Genomic DNA, 22602 nt, shown 5'->3' on the forward strand with positions numbered 1-22602 from the left:
TTTTTTCCTAAGTCATTTTATTGCGGCATGAAAAACAAAATCTGAACTTTTTTACACATATTTTACATAGATTTTCAGATGTCCACTTGATAGTATGCGTTTTTGGTTTTAACTGAAGAGATGGTAACACAGGTAACGTTGGTTTTAACTGAAGAGATAGTAACACAGTAATACTGTGTGTATTTAACAAACCAATGTATAAAATGATATAAAATCATGTGAAAACTATAAAATACATACAAAAAAAATATAATACAGCTTCAATGTTCCTGTTCGACCAGCGGACGGAGAAGAACTTCATTCAAGTAGAACATTGCATGTCTTTGATATCAGAACATGAGGATGTGATTCAATTAAAGATCCGATGGTGGTACAACTCTGGAAACCCAACTCAGTCTCCAAGTAGAAAATGCTCATGCTCCCTCCACTCTAGCTCCCTTAGCTATTAGTTGATAATTATCTTATTGATAGCAATGGCCAAATTTCTACCATAGCTCTCCTCTCTGAGAAAACCTCATACTGAAATCTACATTGAACTATTTGTTTTCAGACTGGGAAAAACTAGCGATCAGGTGTTTTCAATCTCATCTGAAATGTGTTGAGGGTAACGCCGCTTTACGTAATCAGATTACTTTTTTGATGTAACGAGTAATGTAACGCATTACAAGTAGCATGCATTGTGTAATCAATCACTTTTTAAATGTAACTGCTTAATACCTTATAATTACACCAATACATTTATTTACAACCAAAAATGTTACTGCAGATGAAGTATTTCCAAGAACAACCGTCTGAATTGTAGCTGAATTATAGCTAGTGATGATGTCCAATTTAGTGGAGAGATGATTAATCAGAATTTCATCTAATACTAAAATGAATACTTGAAAAATGTAACAATAATATGACTCTTTAGAGATGTTACTTTGTGTTGTAACAAAAATTTTTTTTTTCCTGCAAGAGTCTCCTCGTAGGCTATAGAAGGAATGGATGGATTTTCTGGCGCCATCTTGGTTTGGAGGAAAAAAAATCCACATACAACTGCTTGCCACTTGATGGCAGTGTATAAGATGATGCACTAGTGTTTGCTGTCTTGGTTGACACTTGGGTTGATGTGCAACTATGCAATCTAAAACCAAGCATAAGCAAGAAATTGCTTTTTGAATAGCTGTCCACTGTAGTCACCTCTATGCATGAAAGGGATAAAAATAATAGAAAAGTAATCAAAACTATTAAATAACAAATGCAGTCATGTAATGTCAAAGACAAATGGCTGAAACTATTAGTTTGTAGCCCCCAAATTCACATAACTGCTAGTTTTAATAATACACTGCACTTTAATTATAAGTTTATATATACTACATATTTTAAACCAATGCATTCTGGATATTCTCATTCGCTGGACATTCATTCACATTTCTAATTTCCACAACAAGATCACATTGTTTGATTCACACTGCCTGCCCACCTCTGCATCTAAAAGATGTTTTTATTTTCAAATGTTACAAAAAGTCTAGTTTGTCTACAAAAGAAAAGAAAAAAAACTGTACAAAATGTAAAAGCCTCTGATAAAATGAAACATCTGCATTGATATTTCGCAAAAAGCAAATGTGGCAAAAAAATAAATGTTTGACATTTCTGTACATATGAAGAATCATAAATTAATTATTAAAGGGGAATATCCTTCATCATATTTTCTTTTAAACTAAGTTTCCAGTTGGAAAAGGTTTAAGGTTAAAACTTAAGCTTACCTTATTGTCTGGTTTAATAAAAAATACATTAAAGACAAAATCATGTAAGACATCTGAAATGGACATTAACCCAAACCTTGTTATTATGCATTCATAGTCAGTTTTTTCCTTATCTATCAAAATGACAATAACATGACAGACTCCTCCCTTTCCTCTTTGTTCTAATTTAGTTGTCTTTGTTCCTTGTGCTTATAAACTCATTTCCAGTCTTTTCCTCTTTTGTGTCAGGGCGGCAAATCCGATCCGGAGAATTTTCAGGGCAGAACAAGCTGATTGCAGTCTTGACCTCATCTCCACCCTCGAGTGTTCGCTACGGGAGAGGAACTGACATGCTGGTTGAGTCATCACATGCTTTAAAAAAAAAAAAAAAAAAAAAAAATGTGGCCGCACATACTTGTGGTCTGACACCGTTCTCTATTTCTTCTGCAGAAATTTCATTTTATTCCCTGCAAACAAAAAAATTTGTGAGTAAAAAAACAAAAAATAAGTCTGTCTTCATCTTTTTATTCAAGACAAATGGAAAAGCAGGAAAAGATTTACCAAGCCCCTTGAGAAATTTATTGACTCCACTGGGTTCAGGTTCAGGATATGAATCCAAATAATCTGCAGCTCTCACTTCAAACAACCCTGTTAAACAACAACAACATTTTCCTCTCATTACTTAAAGGAACAGTTCATCCTAAAAAATGACAGCTTTAACCAGGAATATTCCTTCTCTCACCTTTAACACCTCCCTTTCTGAGCTCTCGGTCATGAATGAAACCAGCAAACATCTGCGTGTCCATGAAGAGCTGAAGAAACTGCCGCACTCCTCGGGAAGGATGAGATTTCCTGAAAGCGTCTCTCTGCAGCTCTCGGGTCCCACCGGGTCCCACGTCGCTCATATAGAGAGAATAATGTCCGACCATCTCAACAAAGAACCACACGAACGCCTCTGACACCAAAGTGCTCAGGTCTGACTTCTCTGTTAGGAAAATAAAACCGCAATGTGACAAAGATAATGCACAGCGTAAAAAAAACAAAAACATTTAAGGGGATCTATTATGCCCTTTTTCAAAGTCTTTGTTTTTGGGCTCTACTAGAATAAGTTTTCATGCTTGAATATTTAAAAAAAACATTAATTTTCTCTTCCCAGAATCTCTTCCCAGTCTGTCAGTAATGCTCTGAACTGCATTTTTAAAAAAGCATCGTGAGCTAAGTTTATCAGAGTCCATTAGTAGCAATGGTTCTACAATGGGAAACGTAGCCCTGTTTAGTTTGACCCTATGAAGCCCTTCTTTCCGTAAAGTGCAATGTGCTCTGATTGGTCGGCTGGACCAGTGTGTTGTGATTGGTCAACCTCTTCCAGTGTGTTTCAGAAATGTCACACCCCTTACCATAACTGAGTTTCAACATGCCACTGACGCAACTCAACCAGGCATCTGCCTTTTTTGCTTAAGCCTTGGATGGGAATTATTTAAATGAGGAATATTGTGACATGTACGTTTCCAGAAGAAAACTCATGACTACAATCGAGGAGTTTAAGGGAGTTCAGAAACAGTCCTTTTACTCATATAGATAATAACTCCCTTTGGACTGACTTGTGTTTTGTAACTTTGCAGACGATTTTCATGCTAAAACAGCAACATTACACACTAAAGAAAGTTACAAATTGAATGCCTTTAAACAGACACTTAAAATCAGTTTTTTGAGGCATTTAGCCCATCTCTATTAACTTTAAGGCCGTTTATATGCCCCTTCTAGGAAAACAAAATTGGTTTTTGGTTCATATTCAAATGTTCTTCAATCAAATGCTCTCTAGAATGAGAATGTCAAAAATGATTGTCTATTTAACAAAGAGACCTAAACCTTCCTGTTTTAAGAGGAAATATGTCAACACAGGAAAGAAAACTGTGCTCATCAAGCCATTGCATTGGTCCTTTAATATTCAGTATAACCAGCAAGTGACCGTTTACCATTGGGCCAGCTTAACAAAACATACATCTGAATTGATACTAGTTGGCATGTTCCCGACCTCACTGGCCTAGTTTAACGGTTGGTTACTCATCACATCATGAATGTAAAGACAATAGATTTCAAAAGATGAACAACTAATTTGACACAACAAGACAACAGACCAAACCTTCATTCACACAGTGAAACCAGTTTAAAACTGAACATTGGGTTTGGCTGTGAAGGGAATAACGGCACGTGTGATGGGTCTAACCTCCTTTTCTGTCCCTTGTGTTTTGTTCTAGTATCTCCTCCCTGTTCTCCAGTATCTCCTGAAGCGCTGCCTGCAGCTTTCTAGGTAAGATACAGTCCTCATCTCCAAGCTAGGACAACAGAAGGGAAGAAAAGATTAATGTAAGAGCAAATTTAGGAAAGAAACAAATATTGATATAGAGACCAGATGGATGAGTCGCACATGATTGCATTTCACAAAACAATTTGTCAGCAATTAGAAACTGAAAGTGGAAATTAAAAGCCAAATATAATGAATCAAGTATTACTGCATGCAGCAATAAAGATGTGATCTGTGTCTGATTTACACTGCCGTTCAAGTTTTGGGGTCGGTAATATTTTTTTTAAAGAAATGAATACATTTATTCAGCAAGGAAGCATTAAATTGATTAAAAGTGGCAGTAAAGACATTTATAATGTTGAAAAAGATTTCTATTTCAAATAAATGCTGTACTTTTAAACTTTCTATTCATTAAAGAGTACTGAAAAATAATCATTAGTTTCCACAAAAATATTTAGCAGCACAACAGTTTTCAACATTGATAATAATAAGAAATCTTTTGTTAATTTCTTGAGACAGATTTTAATAATGTCTTGCTATATATTTTCTCCCCTGCTGTGAAATGCTCGCTCTGACTGGATGGGCTTAAATCCACAGGATGCTTTCCTGTAACATATCACACATGTGCACTTCAACACTGAAAATAAAGATATTTCATTTCATTAAGATTTAAATAAAATATTATTGAAGTACATTTTACAAGAAAATTGTTATTTTAGTCTTTCTACTTCAAAATTTCATTTCAATGTGTTACTTGCCATTTCTTTGTAATTATTTGTGACATTTACTAGTAATTTTTGAGAATTAAAAAAAAAAAGTGAATAAGCCCACATAAAGCAGGTTAATGTGTTTACTTTCTGGGAGAATTCGGAGTAAGGTGCAAAAATCCAGCTGTGTCTATCGGTTTATGCTTAAGCCGGTTATGACCTTCCTCCGATAAAGGAAAACAGGTAACGCATTTACGGGACTACATGTATTGTTGGCTTATTAAGGTTAATTGGGTTAAGAATGTGCGTTTAAACATGCTCACTGAAGACTGAAGTAATGGCTGCTTAAAATTCAGCTTTGCTATTTTAAAACATATTGAAATAGAAAACAGTCATTTAAAAATTTAATGATATTTCACAATATTACAGTATTACCGTATTTTTGATCAAATAAATGCAACCTTGGTGATCGTAAGAGACTTCTTTAAAAAACATTTAAAAAAAATCTTATCAACCCCAAACTTTTGAATGGTAGTGTATGAGGGGAAAAATCTTGATTTTGTTAACAGTGTAAATGTGGCCAAAAAGATCACTTAAAACCACCACATGTATGTCTTTGACTGACAATTAAGTTCAGCTACTCAGGCCCTGACTTGAGTTTCAGACCAAACCCTCACAAACACACTTTCAAAAGGACACACCCTTGTAGTTTTAGAAAACTAAAACCTGCATACACACCTGAACGACAAACTTGTCAGCACCCAAATCCACAATAAGCACCTGAAAGAATGAGACAAAATGAAAAAAGAAGGATGGAAGGTCATAATGATAACAGAATGCAAGAACCCATTAGTACAAAGTTAAACGTATGTGTCTTTCATATTCTTTCAAAACAGAAAGCATTAAAAAAAAACTCCTATGCATTCAATCACATAAAAGTCACTATATGGACCAGACAGGAACCTCAGATGGCAAGCTTGTATAATTTTCTAAAGTTCATCAGGTTCTTAAAACAAGACAAATGCAGTCTTGTGTTCACTAAAAAGGTTTGAAGTTATGAAGATTTTTATTTAGAACACATATTTTAGCACCTTAAATGCTAAACAAGTACTACTTTGTCACCAAGTCGAAGAGTATACTAAACTTGGAGCATCTTATAGATATGATTTAATACTTTATACCTCTGCCAAATAGTACTTTATTGCCGGCATGGGGAATTTCAAGCTGTTAAACAATGGAAACAATTCAAGGCATGACAGTTATTAAGTTAAACTCCGGCCGTGGTCATAATCAAATCTCAGAGCTCTCCACTGTTGTTTAGATGCATCGTATATGGGATCCATGACAGCGTCCTAAAAAATCCCCTTCTGGCAGTCTGTGTTCCAAAAGTTCATGTAAAACATGAATGTTTTTATTCTTCTGAAGTAAAACACTCTAAAGTTCATAACCCAGTCAAATTACTGAAACTAATATGAGAAAATGGCTAGAAATCAATGGTTGTGATGTCAACCCTGAACACATTATCAACAATATTTGCACATCTACACTTATTCAGTGTTCAAAAGTGTAGCCAATCATAACAGATCATTTAAATAAAGATCCTTACTATATAGCTCAGAAAGAGGGTTGAAATTATCACAAAAAAATGTCACATTTTTGGTGCCAAAAAAACTCAAGTCTCAACCTCACCCTCAAGTCATTCCAAACCTGTATGAATTTCTTTCTTCAGCTGAACACAAAAGAAGATGACTCGCTTTATAAATAATGACTCACTTAAATGACTAAATGTAAATGTAAGATATTTTGTAGAATGTCGGTAACCAAATAGTTGACGGGCCCCATTGACTTCCATAGTATCTTTTTTCCATACTACAAGTCAATGGGGCCCGTCAACTATTTGGTTACCGACATTCTACAAAATATCTTCTTCTGTGTTCAGCAGAAGAAAGAAATTCATACAGGTTTGGAATGACTTGAGGCTGAGTAAATGATGACTGAATTTTAATCTTTAGGTGAGCTATCCCTTTAAATATGGCAACTGACCTCCTCGATGGGCATATCCAGCACCTGAGGCAGGGATGGAGACAGCGCCCCCATTACAAAAGGAGTGGGAGAGCAGCATATGTCCAGCATGCTGACAGGGAGCACTGGTACAAACGTGTGCTGCCATGTGAAGGGATACAGTAGTGCCAAGGCGGAGTGAGCACATCGGGATAACACACTGGCCAGAGACAAAGAGAGTTAGGTTCGAATTTAATTCTAGTTGGCATTCAGAATGGTATATTTGGGTCTCAGCATGGGTAGCGGTCTGTACCTGAGCTTGTCTGCGATGAAGATCACCCTCCTCTCCAGCAGCAGAGAAGCAAAGACCTGCAGGAGTCTGGTCACACTGAGACACTGCAGCAAACTCTCAAAGTCCACGTGCTCCAAACGAGAATCCACCGGCCTGCACAGAGTCAGAACCTACGTATACGACAGACACACACGTGATTCTACAAATATTGTGACAAACCTGTTCCTTGACATTTGAGTGATTAAAAAGGTTTAAAATAGGCAAGAAATTCTACGTAAAAGGCTAAATTCTATAACAACAACAATTTATAAAATAATATGAATTAGCCTTGACTCTATATTGTTTTTTGTAACATTTTTATGAAGCAAAAAAATATTTGAATGTGTCAAGTGCCTAAAAACCCTTGATGGAATTTGCAGAAATATTTTTTTTTGATATTTTTAACTATAAATAAAAACATGTATTAATTAAAAATTAATTAATTAATATAATTATCTATCAGTATTGATTATATTTTATTAAAATAATTATTTAATATTTTAAGCATCAGTACAAAATATAACAAATGTTACTGATACCATCATAAAAACAAGTTTTTAATGATAATTCTTAACAGGTGTTACACCAATTTCTTAATTTGTAAAATAAATGAATTACAAAAAAACAAGTTGTCAAAATGTCCTTTATAACTAGTACTAATGTCAAGAACATCACAATCATATTTTATGGAATAAAAATAACCAAACTAAATTCAAAACATTTTGAAAGTTTTTAAAAGTCTATATTTTCTGAGAATGTTTCAGAGAAAAATCAAACTAAACGTATAAAAATCTATTCTTTGCAGAGTTAAACAATACCTTACCTCATTGCCAGAGCCTGGCAGGAAGCTCTTGACAGTGATGGTGCGTCCAGGAGCGGGGAAGGGAGCTTCCATGACACTGTGCATGAAAGGATGAACCAAAGCAGGAGAAATCTCTCTCCTCCTCTCCACCTCCTCCAAGATCTACTCCCAAACATTTCAGGCAGTTACATTTCAGCATCAATCTAAAAGGATTTAGTGCTGATCAAACAGGAAATTCATATCTGGTCTCAGAAATGCCCCTGACCTTTGAGAACAGATTAAAGCAGCCCAGTCTGCTGATGATGCAGTGAACTTCAGGCAGTCTCTTCCCCTTCCCACCAGGCTGCAGAACACACAGGATAATGGTCAAGGTTAGAGCATATTTACCACTGAGAATACACAATATACTCTCACTGAATATTATTTATTCACCTTCATGTTGTTCCAAACCTCCATGATGATTTATAGGGGCTTTCGCACCGGGCAGTTATAGGAACTTAGTTATAGGCTCTAGCCACTAGGGTGGTTCCCCGAGAACTAAATGTTCCCCTAAGGCCATTTTCCCAGTTTCATTCGCAACACCAGTAGGAACTCTGAAGTGACGTGAGCTGGCCGACCGCGACGTTAAGCGCGGCATTCAACAACGCCAACAACTGGAGAATAAAGGATGCCGTGATCAGAGCTGTGTTTTTGTTGTGTGTCGATGGAGATGGAATGTCGACTTATAAGTAATGCGATGGAAAAAGCAAAAAAGGAGGGCTAAGAGACTAAATCTCCTACGACAACTTGCGGTGCTACATCTCATCCAGGCTGAAAAAAGAACAACGCTTCAGACAAAGGCAACAGGTAAATGCTGTCAACATAAGCTTTCTGTATGTTTATGTCTTGTTTATGTCCATCGTGGAATAAACTGTGTGCGTATGCACAGCTTTTTAAAAATGGTGTTTCGTATGGCATGTGTTCGACCAATCAACGTACACTTAAAGGTATAGTGGAGGATTTTCTTTTTCCGGGTGGATCATCAAGACTATTGGTCCTCCTAATTGTCTACGGTTGAGCTACGGTGAGCTACGGTTTCAGCCATTCATTGAAGCTCGCCGTTCTCACCGAGTTTTTTCAAAATGTCTGAGGGTCGCAAGAGAAAAAGTGTCTACGAATTGTATGACAAGAAAGAAAGGCCTCTGAAGAAAGAAACAAGACCAGAGTGTTTTTGGGAGAATATTTCACACGCTGGCGTGCGCTAAAAGCACAGGTTGGGCTTCCCACTGATGCCTCAGTCGCAAAGTTTCTACTCGACAGGTAAAGTTTGTCATGCTATTTGGAGAAATCCATTTAAAATCACTGCTAGTAAAAGTTAACGTAAGCTATGATTAGCGATGCTAGCCGTCGTTTAATAGGCGTTCCCTTTCGGGAGCAGGTAGAGTGTTGCGCATGTGCATTTTTTCAAAAAGTGGAGAGGGCGGTTCTTTTCTAAAATTCGGGAAAATCCTCCACTATACCTTTAAGTCACTGGTAGTTCGTATTGGGCTCAGCCTCAGACGTCACAACCACGGACCGTTGGCTGAACGTCTGATGCATATGGCACACAAAACTGGAAACACTTCACGAGTTTCGAAGTCGCCATCTGATTGGTTGAATTCTACAGGATTTCCAGTAGACATGTGTGTTGCATACTTTAACACTCTGGCTGGAAACAAAGATGCCATGACGCCAAACCTCTTCATGGAAGAACAACGCCATTGTGTTTACAACTGTGACAATGAATGCTTATCAGGATTAAATGCTGGATTTTCAAAAGAACATGAAGTATGTACAGTTTGCGGCAGTTTCCCCCAAAAGGCGTACCTAGAGCTAAATTTGTTTCCAGTTCCTGCAGTACGAACACACCAAAAAGTGCCATTAGTTCTAGGAACTATGAAAAGGTTCCAAAGCCCCTTATGTGAGGTTTGGAATGACATGATGAATGCGCATGTTTGGAAAAAGAATTAAGGTGACCACGTGAGATTATGTTTTTCTGTTGAATTAATATGACCACATTTACAAACTTACCAGGATTTTGCGGCAGTATCCGAATAAACGACTCCCGTCCTCCCCCGTCAGGACAAAAGAAAACGTTTCACTGTGGGTGATAATCAAAGATCGTCTTAGAAGAGTGAATTAGTTGGCCAACTAACATAAAACTGTTTAATATCAGCATGTTACCTGGTGTGGTCCGAAGAGGGACACCAGTCATGACAGTCAGGAAAACAAAACTTGGGAATCGCCCTTAATCTATCTTCGGCCTCACGAGACAGACGAGAAGACTTCTCAAACTAAATGCAAAATAAAGACAGAAAAATTATGTTTTATATAAATCAAATATTTAATAATTGCATTTTTATACATTCAATTTGTTTTATAATTACAATTGATATTTTTTTTTTTATAAATTGAAAAAATAAATACATTTGAATTATAATATATAAATATATATAACTATATATTATAATTAACATTTATTTAAAATGATAATGTAAATAATTTTATTCTAATATATTTTATTATTTTATATAAAATACATGTTAATTGTAATATATAAATATAAAAAGGTATAAACAATACTTAAAAAAATAATTATTTTAAAAGAAAATGGTGAAACACACATTCCACAAAAAACATCCTATTGTAAAAGTGAAATGTTACGTCATTTTGTCATCAGGTCTCTTTACCTTTGTAGGGAACTGTTGTGTAATCTCAGGGATGTACGTGTTTCCAGGGGAACCTTTTCTAAGCGACACCACAACAAATTGCTGGAAAAGTTGCTGCTGTTGAAGCTGAATCAAGTCCCTCTCTAAAGTGCGGTAACCCGGACGCCGTTTTAAGGTTGATTGAACATACACTGTGCGCTGGGAGCGATCTACAAAAAAAAAAAAAAAATTGTAAACAGCATTGATGGGTTTATAAAAACTGCTTCACTGGTTTGATATACAAGTTAAAGTTGAACAAACAAGAGTTCCCTGTGCCGAGGCCTGAGGGAGACACTGACCTTTAGAGCTCTCCTCAGGATCACTCTCTGTTCCACTCAATTCATCTGCCATAAAACATACATTTACAGGTTGATTACACTTTTTCTCTTGATAAACCAGGTAAATATAAAACATGCATCCTTTCTCACCTCTGGTTGCCGTCACCCATACTCGTTTCCTTCCTCTTTTGGCTTCAAATATCTCTTGGATCCTGTTTACGAGCTACATGAGAAACACACAAATAATAATCCCTCAGGATTTTGTTCACACTATTGCAGGTTACACTACAGTTCAAAGCTTTCGGGTCAAATTTTGAAGGAAAGTATCTTATGTACACCAAGACTGCATTTATTTGATCAAAAATACAGTAAAACAGAAATATTGTGAAATAGTTACAATTTTAAATAACTGTTTGAATCGAATTGAAATCTTTTGCAACATTATAATATCCCATAATTATAAATAAAATTCCAAAACTTTTGAACAGTAGTGTGCATAAACAACATTTTATATTACAATGGAATCCCTGCAAATTAATGTTTAAAATATTAAACGCATGCAAACAATATACAAAAGTATAACTAAGATGCTTAAACATTATCATGTGACTTGATGTGTCACAATGACCTGCGTCTACATGTGTATGTCAGACCTGTAATTCTCTTTTGGTCAGCAGAACATGACATGCTAATTATGATTCATAGTCATGGAGACCACAGCGGTCTGCCCACATCACACAGTGAGACAGCACATGGTGGTGGCATTTGCCCATGATGAGCGGAAACAGTGTGGTGGTGCTTCCCCCCAGATAAAAACATAATGCTCTCCATGTGTGGAGATGGTAAAGGCCTTTTTAAATGGATAGTTCTAGAAAATTAGATAGAATAGAAAATTCTGACATTAATTACTCACACTCATGTCGTTCCAAACCCATAAGGATGTTCTGTCCCTCCATAGACAGCCTACGCAACTACCTTCAAAAAGTTCATGAAGAGATCGTAAAACTCATCCATATGAATTGAGCGGTTTAGTCCAAATTTTCTGAAGAGACTCGATAGCTTTATATGGTTGACCAGATTTGGTTCAGGCTTTTATTCACATATAAACATTGATCATAAACAGAAGCTTAAAGGTATAGCGGAGGATCTTTCCAAATTTTAGATAAGACCCGCCCTCTCCACTTTTTGAAAAGTTTGATTGATTCACCAGAATGATTGACAATTAGGAGGACCAATAGTTTAGACTACCCACCAGGAAGTAAAACATCCTCCGCTATACCTTTAACTAAACCTCTTTGCTGAAGTTCAAACGTGCTGCGTAACACGAGAATGAACCTCATTGGTTCTCACATGTCAAGCGAACATGCTTGAGCTTCTGTTTACCACAACTGAGGTGTTCGTTGATCAATGTTTAAATGTGAATAAAGTCTAAATTCAATCTGTTCATCGTATAAAGTGATCGAGTCGAGAAAATTTGGACTAAACCACTCAATTCATATGGATTAGTTTTATCTCTTTATGAACTTTTTGAAGCGTCAAAAGTTGCGTAGCTGTCAATGGAGGGATAGAAATCTCTCATATTTCATCAAAAAAAAAGATTCATTTGTGATCCGAAGATGAAAGAAAGTCGTACAGGTTTGGAATGACATGAGGGAGAGTAATGAATGACAGAGTTTTCATTTTTGGGTGAACTATCCCTTTAAGCACCACTCAAAGCAAGCGTCATGTGCTGCTTTGACGTCCACGTGAGTTTCAAATTGAGTCACGGAAGGATGATTTTAGGTTGCTAGGTAGCAGAATGCAAGATAAAACAGTGAACAATATGATCATGTATTTGAGCACAGAACTGAAAAAGTTATGACTTTGATTCATCACAGAAAGAAAAAAAGAGAGGGTTCATGAAGGTTTACTGTTTCAGTTCAAAGACATGAATCACCATGATCACAGGATACAGTCTAATTTCAAGGTTGTTAACAACAACCAGGCAAAGTAGGGCTTTTTTTTCATTATTTAAGGGCTTTTTTTTTTTTGTGAGATACGCATGTGACATACAAATGTGGACAATTATAAGTTAGAAGAAAAGGATACCAAACAAAAATCAAATGTCAACAAAGGGTGAGAAAGTATCAGTAAAGAATTTTTAAATGAATGAAAAATATGCCTCAATTAACATCTCTTTGTAAAACAAAAAGACCATTTTAAAACATTGACCCCACAGCTCCTCAGCAAAAATATAAAAAAATATAGTATTGTACACCTCCTCATACCGTCCCCTCCCCCTCCCTTCCGTGCTTCCTGAAACAGTCATGAACGAGTCGAAGGCTTTTCCGAAGTCAATTCGGGACTTCGCACGTTCCTTCTCCTTTTCCCTTAGTACTCTTTGCTATTTGTTCATCGGAACGTCGTCTCTTTGGTCGTGTGTCGGCCATATCAAAATTCAAGAGAATATAATGCTAACATTAGTCGTTGTTGTTGTTGTCTAGGACCGGGGTTTTCAAAATGGGGGCCGTCAGGGGGGCCGCAGCAAGTTGGAAGAATGTAAAAATGAAATGCCCGCTCTCATTATTAAAACAACATTCCTCCGTGAGCATCATCTACGCTGCCTTCCTTGGCCTGCTGAATTTGGCCTTTCCAAAATAACAATATGGATCATACTAGCACAAAGCTGAATATAGCTGATGCACAGGCACTTCATGATAATCTTCAACCTCTCGTGCTCCAAAAGGAAGCGTTTCCTGCCACCATCCATCCATCTCCTTACCACTTCCTCCCTCTCTTTCCCTCTTCTTTCTTCAAGCACCAAAGCTGACATTTCTATCTAGACTGTTTTTCATACATGTTTCATGTCTGGTTCTTTCTTCTTATATTCACAGCTATTTTTTTATTTTGAGATTTGGGACAAAACAGGCTAGAGAAATGTGGTTTATCTATCAAATAATTATCAGCGTTTGGGTGCAGCTCCTGCTTCTTCTGTTTATAAAACACTAAAGAATTGATTATGTCATGTAAAAGTGTGGTTAAAGTTCACACGCATACAATCAGAGAAACAGGTGACGGCAGGCACGTTGCGCAATGTTTAATGACGTCTGAGGCGCATGTTTGTGCGTGTGGGTTTACCGGGGGTTGCTGGTTTGTCTTGTATGCAGTAGCAGGTTTGGCTGCTGATGATTTAGGAGTGTTTGTAGCAGAGGTACGTGTAGGTGATGTTACGGATTCTTTGCGTTCCCGTCCCATTTTATGCAGCATGTCGCCATTAGGTAATAGTGTGAAGGGCTTCGGTGAGAGCTGCATAAAGGTAACAGACAGTGGATTAGAAAACAGACAGTTTAGTTACACAATTAGCCAGTGGCCTTTATGTAAAATTTCTTATTCTTATTGAAATAAATAGTGGGACTAAATGGCAGCAAGGTTGAAAATAGGGAATAGGGGTTTTCTATTTAAATGTATAGCCAGCTTTCAGTCTATGTCTATTAGCTTAGAGAAATAAGTATTTTATGGCCACCAAAGCTGTATTTATTTGATGAAAAATACATTAAAAGATTAATATTGTGAGATATTTTTACAATTTAAAAGAATGTTTGTATATGCTTTAAAATTAATTTATTACTGTGATGCAAAACTGAATTTTCAGCATCACTACTCCAGTCTTCAGTGTCACATGATCCTTCAGAAATCATTCTAATATGCGGATTTGCAGCTAAAATGTTTTTGGTGGAAACTGATAAAACAATTTCTGCATTTAAAATGACAGTCACCTTGAGGTGTGGACTCTCTCTCTGTCCAATTGTGTAGTTTCGTGGCCGTCTTATAGGTAAACACATGGGAGAAAGTTTGATGTCTTCATATGGGTTCTCTTTCGGCATATCCGCTGTAAAAGATTGGTTGGAACAACACAGTAACACTTTATTTCAATGGTCTACTTTTGACATTCAACTAACTATAAGTAACTTTGTAACTCCATGTCAACTAGCAGTCATTAGAGTATTAGTAGACTGTCTGCTTAATATCTGCTGACACTTTATGTTGATGCTCCCCCAACAGACATTCTACTGACTTTAAGTAACTTTACAACAACATGTTAACTTACTCTAGTAACCCGAACCCTAACCTAACAGTCTACTAACAGGCTACTACTAGACTGTAGTAGCCTCTTAGTAGACTGTTAGGTTAGGGTTCGGGTTACTAGAGTAAGTTAACATGTTGTTGTAAAGTTACTTAAAGTTAGGACAGTGTCTAAAAAGGACCATCAAAATAAAGTGTAACCAAAGACACTACTATTATAATTTTAAAAAATGCAAAAAACATTTTGTGTTCTCTACGCTGGCTCCAATACAATTAGGAATGTGCCAAACATGTTTTTAAAATCAACTAGTTGTGGGTTGTCTGTCTTAAGGAAGCCCTCTATAATTAGGCTTGTTTCTTAGGGGGTGTTTACTATACATAAGAAGCCTTCTTGCTTTCAAAGACAATGCAGCTGTCTGGGATGCAAAAGACCACTGACTGTGTATGGCTGTAGTGGCGATGCTTTCAAGGAAATTAATTTAAGCTGCAAGAGTTTTGAGAGGGGATTCACCACTAAAAATAGAACAATACCAATATCACTTCCATTTTATAGTTTGGGATCAGTAAGATTTTTATTTTATTTTAAACTGAAAGAAGTCTTATATGCTCAACAATGCTGCATTTATTTGATCAAAAATACAGTAACAACAGTAATATATTGAAAAATTATTACAATTGAATATAATTGTTTTCTATACCTTTTAAAATTAATTTTTTTCCTGTGATGCAAAGCTGAATACAATGTAATTTCTTTCAAAAGAAAACATCCCCAAAGACCCCAAACTTTCCAATAATAGTGTATGAGAAAAAAATTATTAGGCTATATCAAGATGAGATTTTCATTTCATGCAGACATATTTTTCAATCGTACTTCACAATAATATCTGATCAATGACATGTGTCTTGGGATTCTCAGAATCACTCACAGATGATGTCCTCATAGATGCTGTCTTCAGACAGGGCGTGGAAAAGACCCGAACGGCGGCCCTCCTTCACTCTAGAGGCCTGTTGGGCTGACAGCCGTACCACATCCTCAAACTCAAACGACTTCCTGTGGAGAAGAGGATCAAGATAGGAACAGTCCCTGTACTGTAATCTAACAACAGGTTTTGGGTCTTTCATAAAGGGTAACCAGTAATCAAAAAAGGAATGCACTAGAATGCACATCACAGTTAAAATAGACATGATATAGATGTGATATATTATGGCTTGAATGGTTCTAAATGATCAAGAAGAAAAAACAATTAGAGGAAGGAGTCAACTCAACAGTATGACCATAGGAGTGTTCAGAAAACCCTTGCGTGACCACTGCAATCTTTGCAGAAACAGAAGTAGGCCAAATGTGGACAATGGGCTGCGATTCTGCCAAAGTACAGCTGACATCACAGCTGGGGACGAGGCCAGACAGCTAAACTATCACCCACTCACAGTTAAACTCTCCTCACTGTCCTCTGACACAAAGCTGTCCAACTCAAAGTATGAAATAAACAATTACAAGAAGTAGAATTTTACATTTTCTTTAGAAATTGTGCAGTGATTACACATGAATAATTCTAGAGTGTTGTAAGTGGTTACCATGTCATTGCTATGCAATTGCTAATGTGTTCTAAATGGTTTCAAATGCTGTGTCCCAAGTCGCATTCTATCTGTTCTAAAAAGTATTCAAAATTAAAATAAGTGTGTTCCAAATCATAATATGTTGAAATGAGTATTCCAAAGAAACCCAGTGGTCTACATTTTCCGGTTAGATTCGATTAAAACTACAAACACGGTGGATGTGCGAGTCAGACGGTTATGTAAAGAGGATTAGATAAAGGGGTTTTGAGTGATTAATAATCAGTATCTAATTGGACGAAAATATATTTATTCAATATTATCCACATTATTTCGAATGCATCATTATGCAAATTGTAAACACATGAGATAGAGTCTCTGCATGAAAGACCCACGACTGGCAGATCAACGTGCTACTATATTTCACTTCGCAAAGGTAGGAAATTAAATTAAATTGAATGTTGAGGATTTTAACTGTGACGAGATGATTGACAGGACAATTTAAATGGTGACAGGATGGATGTAACTAAGCAACAGTGCTGTCCATTAAAGATGCCATGATGACGCAGTAGTTTGTCCCAAAGCTTGCCTAGTCTAAAAAGTATGAACTTTTTCTTCACAAAAACAGTACATATTTTTAAGGCATAGTATAAGTAGACGAATTGGGATGCAGCAAAAGACTTTATATATACCAAGATGGTGCACTCATATTACTATGAATGGGAGAAAGCGCAATGGACAATAAGGTAGAGTAAGTCCACCATCTTAATAAAAGAGCCAATCGGTAAATTCACTGCAGCTGCCTTCAGACGCTCCAGTTGCCATAGAAACAGCCAGTGTTCTGAGACTCACGCTTAGGACTGCACATGCGCATTGGCTGGTCCAGCCAGAAATAGATTGTTTAATGCTATTTGAGCGTAAGAAACGACATTTATGTGACAGTTCATGTCAGATTTTAAAGTCAGTTATTTAAATATGACTATTGCAAGTGTTTTTTGAGATTTTAGGATTTGCCCATTCAAATAGATGACCGAAATAGCTGCCAAGAGGCATTGCAAATATTTTCTCGAAAGGGACTTTGCTGGTTTTTAGCATGTTGCTATGTGGTTGCTTCGTTTTGGCTTGGGACCTTCAATATAAATCTATGGGATTTTTTTAATCTGGTTACTTGGAAAAGAAACAGCACACCTCTCTCAACATTCCACATGATTTGAGCTATCAATCAAACTGAGGCATGTCAGTATGAGAACGTTTGGGCCAACACCTATTGTTCGTTAGGATATATCATTTGCGACCAGGTTTAACAGGTTTTGATAACCAGCCAAACGCTATTTATAAAGGGGTTATCGACCTGTTTTGTACAATATAATTACATAAGGGGGTTGTTCAGTCATCTAGTTTCTGGCATTTGACTTTTTATTAACCCAATTATTTAACAAATCATTGGATGGTATGACAGCGAAAATTAAAATACTTGTCCAAAACTGAAATTTCTAAACCAAAACTCAAAAATGATTCTTCAGTTAGACTTGGTTTGGAATTAGAATCATATGAATCTATGCTCAGTTAGAATAAATGGTGTTAGAGACTTTGGGATGAGTTCTGGATGCACATAACAATGATTTTGATCTTACACTTTTTTTGTATTTCATTTTTGTCACCCTCCCTCCCTCTTCTTTATACTTTACGTAATATGCAAGGAACTGTGACTAGGAACTTGTAACCTCTATGATTACTTTGTTGTATACATGCCTGCAAGTAACCTTCCCAAAAAACAACAATAAAAGCATCAATGAAAAGAACTGTTAGAAGTTAGAACATATTCTAAATATTGTAATGTTTTTCTAAGTGATTACCTAAATATATTAAATGCAACATCTGACAAGATATATTCATGAATAAGAAATTGAGTTAAAAGTACTGTCAATTGTTGGGTGCTGCACATAAAAAACTCCATTTCCTTTTTTATGTTTGGGATTAACTGTGTAATGTGATCCGCACTGCGGGAAAAATATTCACCTGTTCTTTCTGTTTCTGGAAAACCCGTTGAAAGTGTTGACTGGACAAGGAGGTGGTGGACAGCTGGGTGGCTTTAATATGATGTCATGTTTCCGGACTTGATCCGATTTGCCGACTGTTGGAGTCTGGTTCTCCAATTGAATCCATTGGCCGGGTGGACTGCTCGCACCCTTGTATTGGAATGTGCGCTGTGGTTTAGGTGGAGGGGAAGAAGGTCCAATTTCACCAAGACACTTAGTCACCATTGAGGAATCTTTCTCTCTCTCCCAGAAAGATTCATCTGCATCCAGTCGTTTCCAGAAACCCCTGGAGGTGTAAAAGTTCCCTGGAGGCAGCAACGCCTCTGGATCATCTGCACACTGAGGTAGAGATGAAATTTCGACATCTGGGAAATGGTTTGACTTAAAATTATTGCTTTTAACATTCGGTTTAGTCACTTGAACTTGGGTTACAGTGCTTAAAGACTTAGTTGCAGGAGTTGATGTTACAAATTTATCCAAATGCGTGTGATTTCTTGGGAAATCTGACTGGATTTCACTTGTAACCGGTCTTAAAGTCATATGGTTTTCTCTGAAATCCAAACCCAGGCTTTTTGATACAGTCACTTTGTTACGACCTCCTTCATTGCATTCAAGTCCATTTCCAAGAAGGTCCCCTGAAAGCCTACGAGAAGCAAGAGTCCGCTGGGTCTGAACTTTTCCACTCCGGACGTCCTCCTGCTGACTGAGTCCCTCCCATTGGGAGATTTTCTGCTTGATGTTGACTCCAGGCTCTCGCGAGAGTGGCCATGCTGCTGTTGCCGCCGTCTTCCCTCCTGGTCCTCCTGTGGTGACATTCCCCCCTCTTTTTCTAAGGTCCACTCTAGGAGCCAGCATGACGACGAGGATGCCGTCACAATGAAGGGCTGTCTGGCATTGCAACAGCAAGCCTATCAAGGAAGAACCCCTTCCTTTGCGGTGCAAATAAGTTAATAAAGTTCACAGAAGAACCTCTTTCCTGTAGCACAGCTATGTCTTCAGTTCCTCTGCCATTCTTCCTTCACTTAAGAGACTGCAAAGGGGGGGGGGGGAAACACAAGTGAGTTCAACTGACAAGCACATTTTGCAAACACAAAAAGTGATGGTCTCTGCATGCTGCATAAATGCAGGAAACCAAAGATAGTCACTGTCAAGGTCAGCACTGAAACCAAAAATAAAAACCCTAACAAAGAGGAGACTGACAACGACAGGAACATGGGAGAAGACAAAGCATTGTAGAGGCCTCTATCCCCAGGAACACCCACCACCCCCACTCCCACCCTCTCCAGCTGGGCCCGTCCAAAGCACTGCCATGCATTAACACACTTGAGCATAATGCAATTCAATTTCACTCCTCTCCAAAAGCTTCTTTCAGCCACGGCACGAAAAGGACAGGCATTCCAAGTATTTCCACATCCATGTGCACATAATAGAAGGGCCTTCTTTGTGGTACAAGAACAAGTGGTCAACACATCAATGAGGAAAATATGCACAATTTCATGCACGTTAATAAACGCTGGTGTCTATGCACCAAATTGACAATAAAAAGAGGCCACTTGAAATTCCTCTTTCCTGCGTCTACTGTAGCCGGGATGGATCTGGCAGCTTTAACACAAGCCCTCATCTGCGGCCAAAGTGTTTTGGACACGTTGCACATTACGCTGAGAGTGAGGACATGCTGAAATTCCTTGGCACTGGGACTGAACGACATAATAATTTGGTATATTGACCACATTTGATCAGCCGGGCCCAAAAATTATGCCTTTGTTCTGGATGACCTACATCTAACGTACGAACTGGAATCTCTCCATGATTCGAGCCAGATCCCATCCCCCTTACAGGATCATCACATCTACTGACCCACTTGTGTCTGCAAGCGTGTGCAGGAAGGCCCGTGTTTCCTGATTAACAGGAAGATCGGATCAGCAGAATGTCCATAACGATGATTTTACTCATTTAATCTGGTGTAGTATTTCCATGCTAGTTTTTTTGTGACTCAAGAGGTCTGGTATGAAACATAACCTGGCAAAGTTCACAGACGCATAGTCTGAAATGGTGCAGATGGTCTGTGTAGGTTTGGACGGCCTACATTAATGGTTAATTACAACTTGCGGAGTTTAACTCCAATCATCCAGACTTAAAACTTCCCGACTGCATGTTAGGAGGAACTTCTCATGACATTCCCAGCACCAAACCCACAACAACAAAGTCTCTTTTTTTCCAAGCCACCTGCTTCCATATATGCCACCGCACGCCAACGAAGCTCCGCATTTGGGGTTTGGTGATCAAAAGAGTCATCAACAACCGCAGACATACACAAAACACCCCTACAATGCCAACATCAACCAGACACTAGTATTACCCCAGCCCTCAAATGGTAGGCAATCAAGACATAAATAAACTATAATATTACTTTTGACAGGTGGTCCAACCACCCCAGGTGCTTGTGCATGAGGGGACATGCTTCTGGGTGGGGTTTATTAAGAGGGTGAGAAAGTGAGCGAGATCACTGTCAAAACTAAACATAATCATGTCTATAATACAAAACATTCTGTCAAATACTGCCCAACTCATTGAGTTATAGAAGTTCATAAATAACTCAACTATGGTGTCAATACTATAGATATTTTCACCCAAGCGAAAAGAGAAAGGCAGAAGATTTCGACTTTGTCCAACATGAATAAATACAATTTTGATAAGCATATTTACGTGAAAGGTAGACTTCGGCATAAATGTAAATAAAAGGTGTCTATAAGTACATTTAAATAATCAATTAAACAAAGGAAGAAAAAAACAGAATTTATTATTAAAGGCTCTAAAATCAGGTACGAAAAATAAAATATAAAAATACAAGAAAATAATAAAGTAAAATAAAATGTATTAATGAAAATAAAGTTTCAAATTAAATAAAAACAATAAATACTTTTTAAAATTGTATTAAATTTAATATAATAAAACAAATATCCTAAATAAAAGCAGCGACCCAGCTCTTTCTTGTCAGCCAGTTCAGATCTTTTGTTATGAAGAAACATTAACTTACTTACGCAAACTTGTCCGCACAACACATATGTTCGACTGAAATAAACCGAAATAAATGTTCTCATGAGAGCTCATTTCGAGTAAATACTGAGTCTGTAACTCTGTTGTGGAGCATAAGTCTTCATATTTCACGGCTGGTTAGCCAGTCGGCTAAATACTTCCTCGAGAGAAACTTTGTATCCATTCACTTTCACAGCGAGTAAACAACGGGTCACAAAGTAACAGATAATTCCTGCCAACAATGTAATGCCTAGTGTTGTTTATATTCCCGAAAGAAACTGTTATCGGTGTTCCTTAAAGAGTGTATGGATGTGTTCGTGTAATCCTGCTCCTCCTGTGCTGTCAGTTCCCCCTCTGAGCTTCGGTTCCTCTGAGTGGATGAATCAGCTCACGAACTGGTGCTGCAATAAAAGTGTCTTCATAAAATGACCAATGTGTCTTCCTGGTTACTACAAGCGACTCGTTCAGGCAAGACTTACTTGAAACGGAAATGCTACTTTGATTCTATTGTTTTAACTGCTTAGTAACTTGAGGGACATATATGTTAGCACAAGTGCTTTAGTGTATGTTAAAATGCATTGGCAAAAAATTTTCAGGAACAGTTTTGCCCACAAAGCATTGAAGAATTGAACTATTGATTATTATGAATTATGGGCATTATGCATAAGAAGAGAAAATATGACATTGTATTGTAATCCATCGTGTGATTTTATATAATAATAATATATTCATGTTTAAAATAGCTAATTCAATTTCATAATACACATTATGTAGTCATACAATAGGTTTGAGAAACAACATTTTTAATTTAAATGATATTCGACAATCTTTCCATACAGAGAAGCTCTCAAACTGTACCCCAAACTTCATACATCAAGATGCATGACCTGTTGTTGTGCCTGGTTTGGCACTAATGCCAACAAATAGCACTTGCTATTATGTACCCATGTCAGGTTCCTAAAAGTTTTAATATGCAGATGTCCAAATGACATTTGAGAGGTTCAAAGGGGGAGGAGAAGGTGAATTGTTGCTTT

At 37.3% G+C, this 22602-nt stretch overlaps 1 protein-coding gene and 1 long non-coding RNA gene across 3 annotated transcripts; one reads left to right on the forward strand and one right to left on the reverse strand.

The window, feature by feature from the left end:
• Positions 1–10: 10 nt before the first annotated feature.
• On the forward strand, positions 11–940 carry LOC309513387. The gene is made up of 2 exons (XR_014211431.1): positions 11–132; positions 169–940. It is a non-coding gene; the product is annotated as an uncharacterized lncRNA (long non-coding RNA).
• A 514-nt stretch (positions 941–1454) lies between these two features.
• On the reverse strand, positions 1455–21969 carry dennd2c (DENN/MADD domain containing 2C). 2 transcript variants are annotated; one of them, XM_082189140.1, is made up of 19 exons: positions 21574–21969; positions 18513–19562; positions 15866–15990; positions 14633–14745; positions 13995–14162; positions 11028–11100; positions 10899–10943; positions 10582–10769; positions 10076–10185; positions 9923–9992; positions 8139–8216; positions 7895–8035; positions 7054–7202; positions 6783–6960; positions 5478–5519; positions 3955–4063; positions 2470–2712; positions 2289–2375; positions 1455–2194 (listed from the first exon to the last, which is right to left on the reverse strand). In XM_082189140.1, exons 2-19 carry the CDS (start codon positions 19385–19387, stop codon positions 2163–2165), a joined length of 2826 nt encoding a protein of 941 aa, XP_082045266.1. In that variant the 5' UTR covers positions 19388–19562; positions 21574–21969; the 3' UTR covers positions 1455–2162. The 2 variants fall into 2 exon arrangements, with proteins under 2 accessions (XP_082045266.1, XP_082045265.1); XM_082189139.1 differs by having other exon boundaries at positions 21570–21969.
• Positions 21970–22602: the final 633 nt, after the last annotated feature.

Source organism: Leuciscus leuciscus, assembly GCF_965113295.1.
Source record: "Leuciscus leuciscus genome assembly, chromosome: 13".
NCBI lineage: Eukaryota > Metazoa > Chordata > Actinopteri > Cypriniformes > Leuciscidae > Leuciscus > Leuciscus leuciscus.

Coding starts and splice junctions, on each gene's coding strand:
- dennd2c (XM_082189140.1), bottom strand. CDS start 19,387: ATGCTGGCTCCTAGAGTGGACCTTAGAAAAAGAGGGGGGAATGTCACC. Junction 14,746..15,865: donor CATCTATGAGGACATCATCT/GTGAGTGATTCT, acceptor AATCTTTTACAG/CGGATATGCCGAAAGAGAAC. Junction 14,163..14,632: donor GAGAGAGTCCACACCTCAAG/GTGACTGTCATT, acceptor ACCTTTATGCAG/CTCTCACCGAAGCCCTTCAC.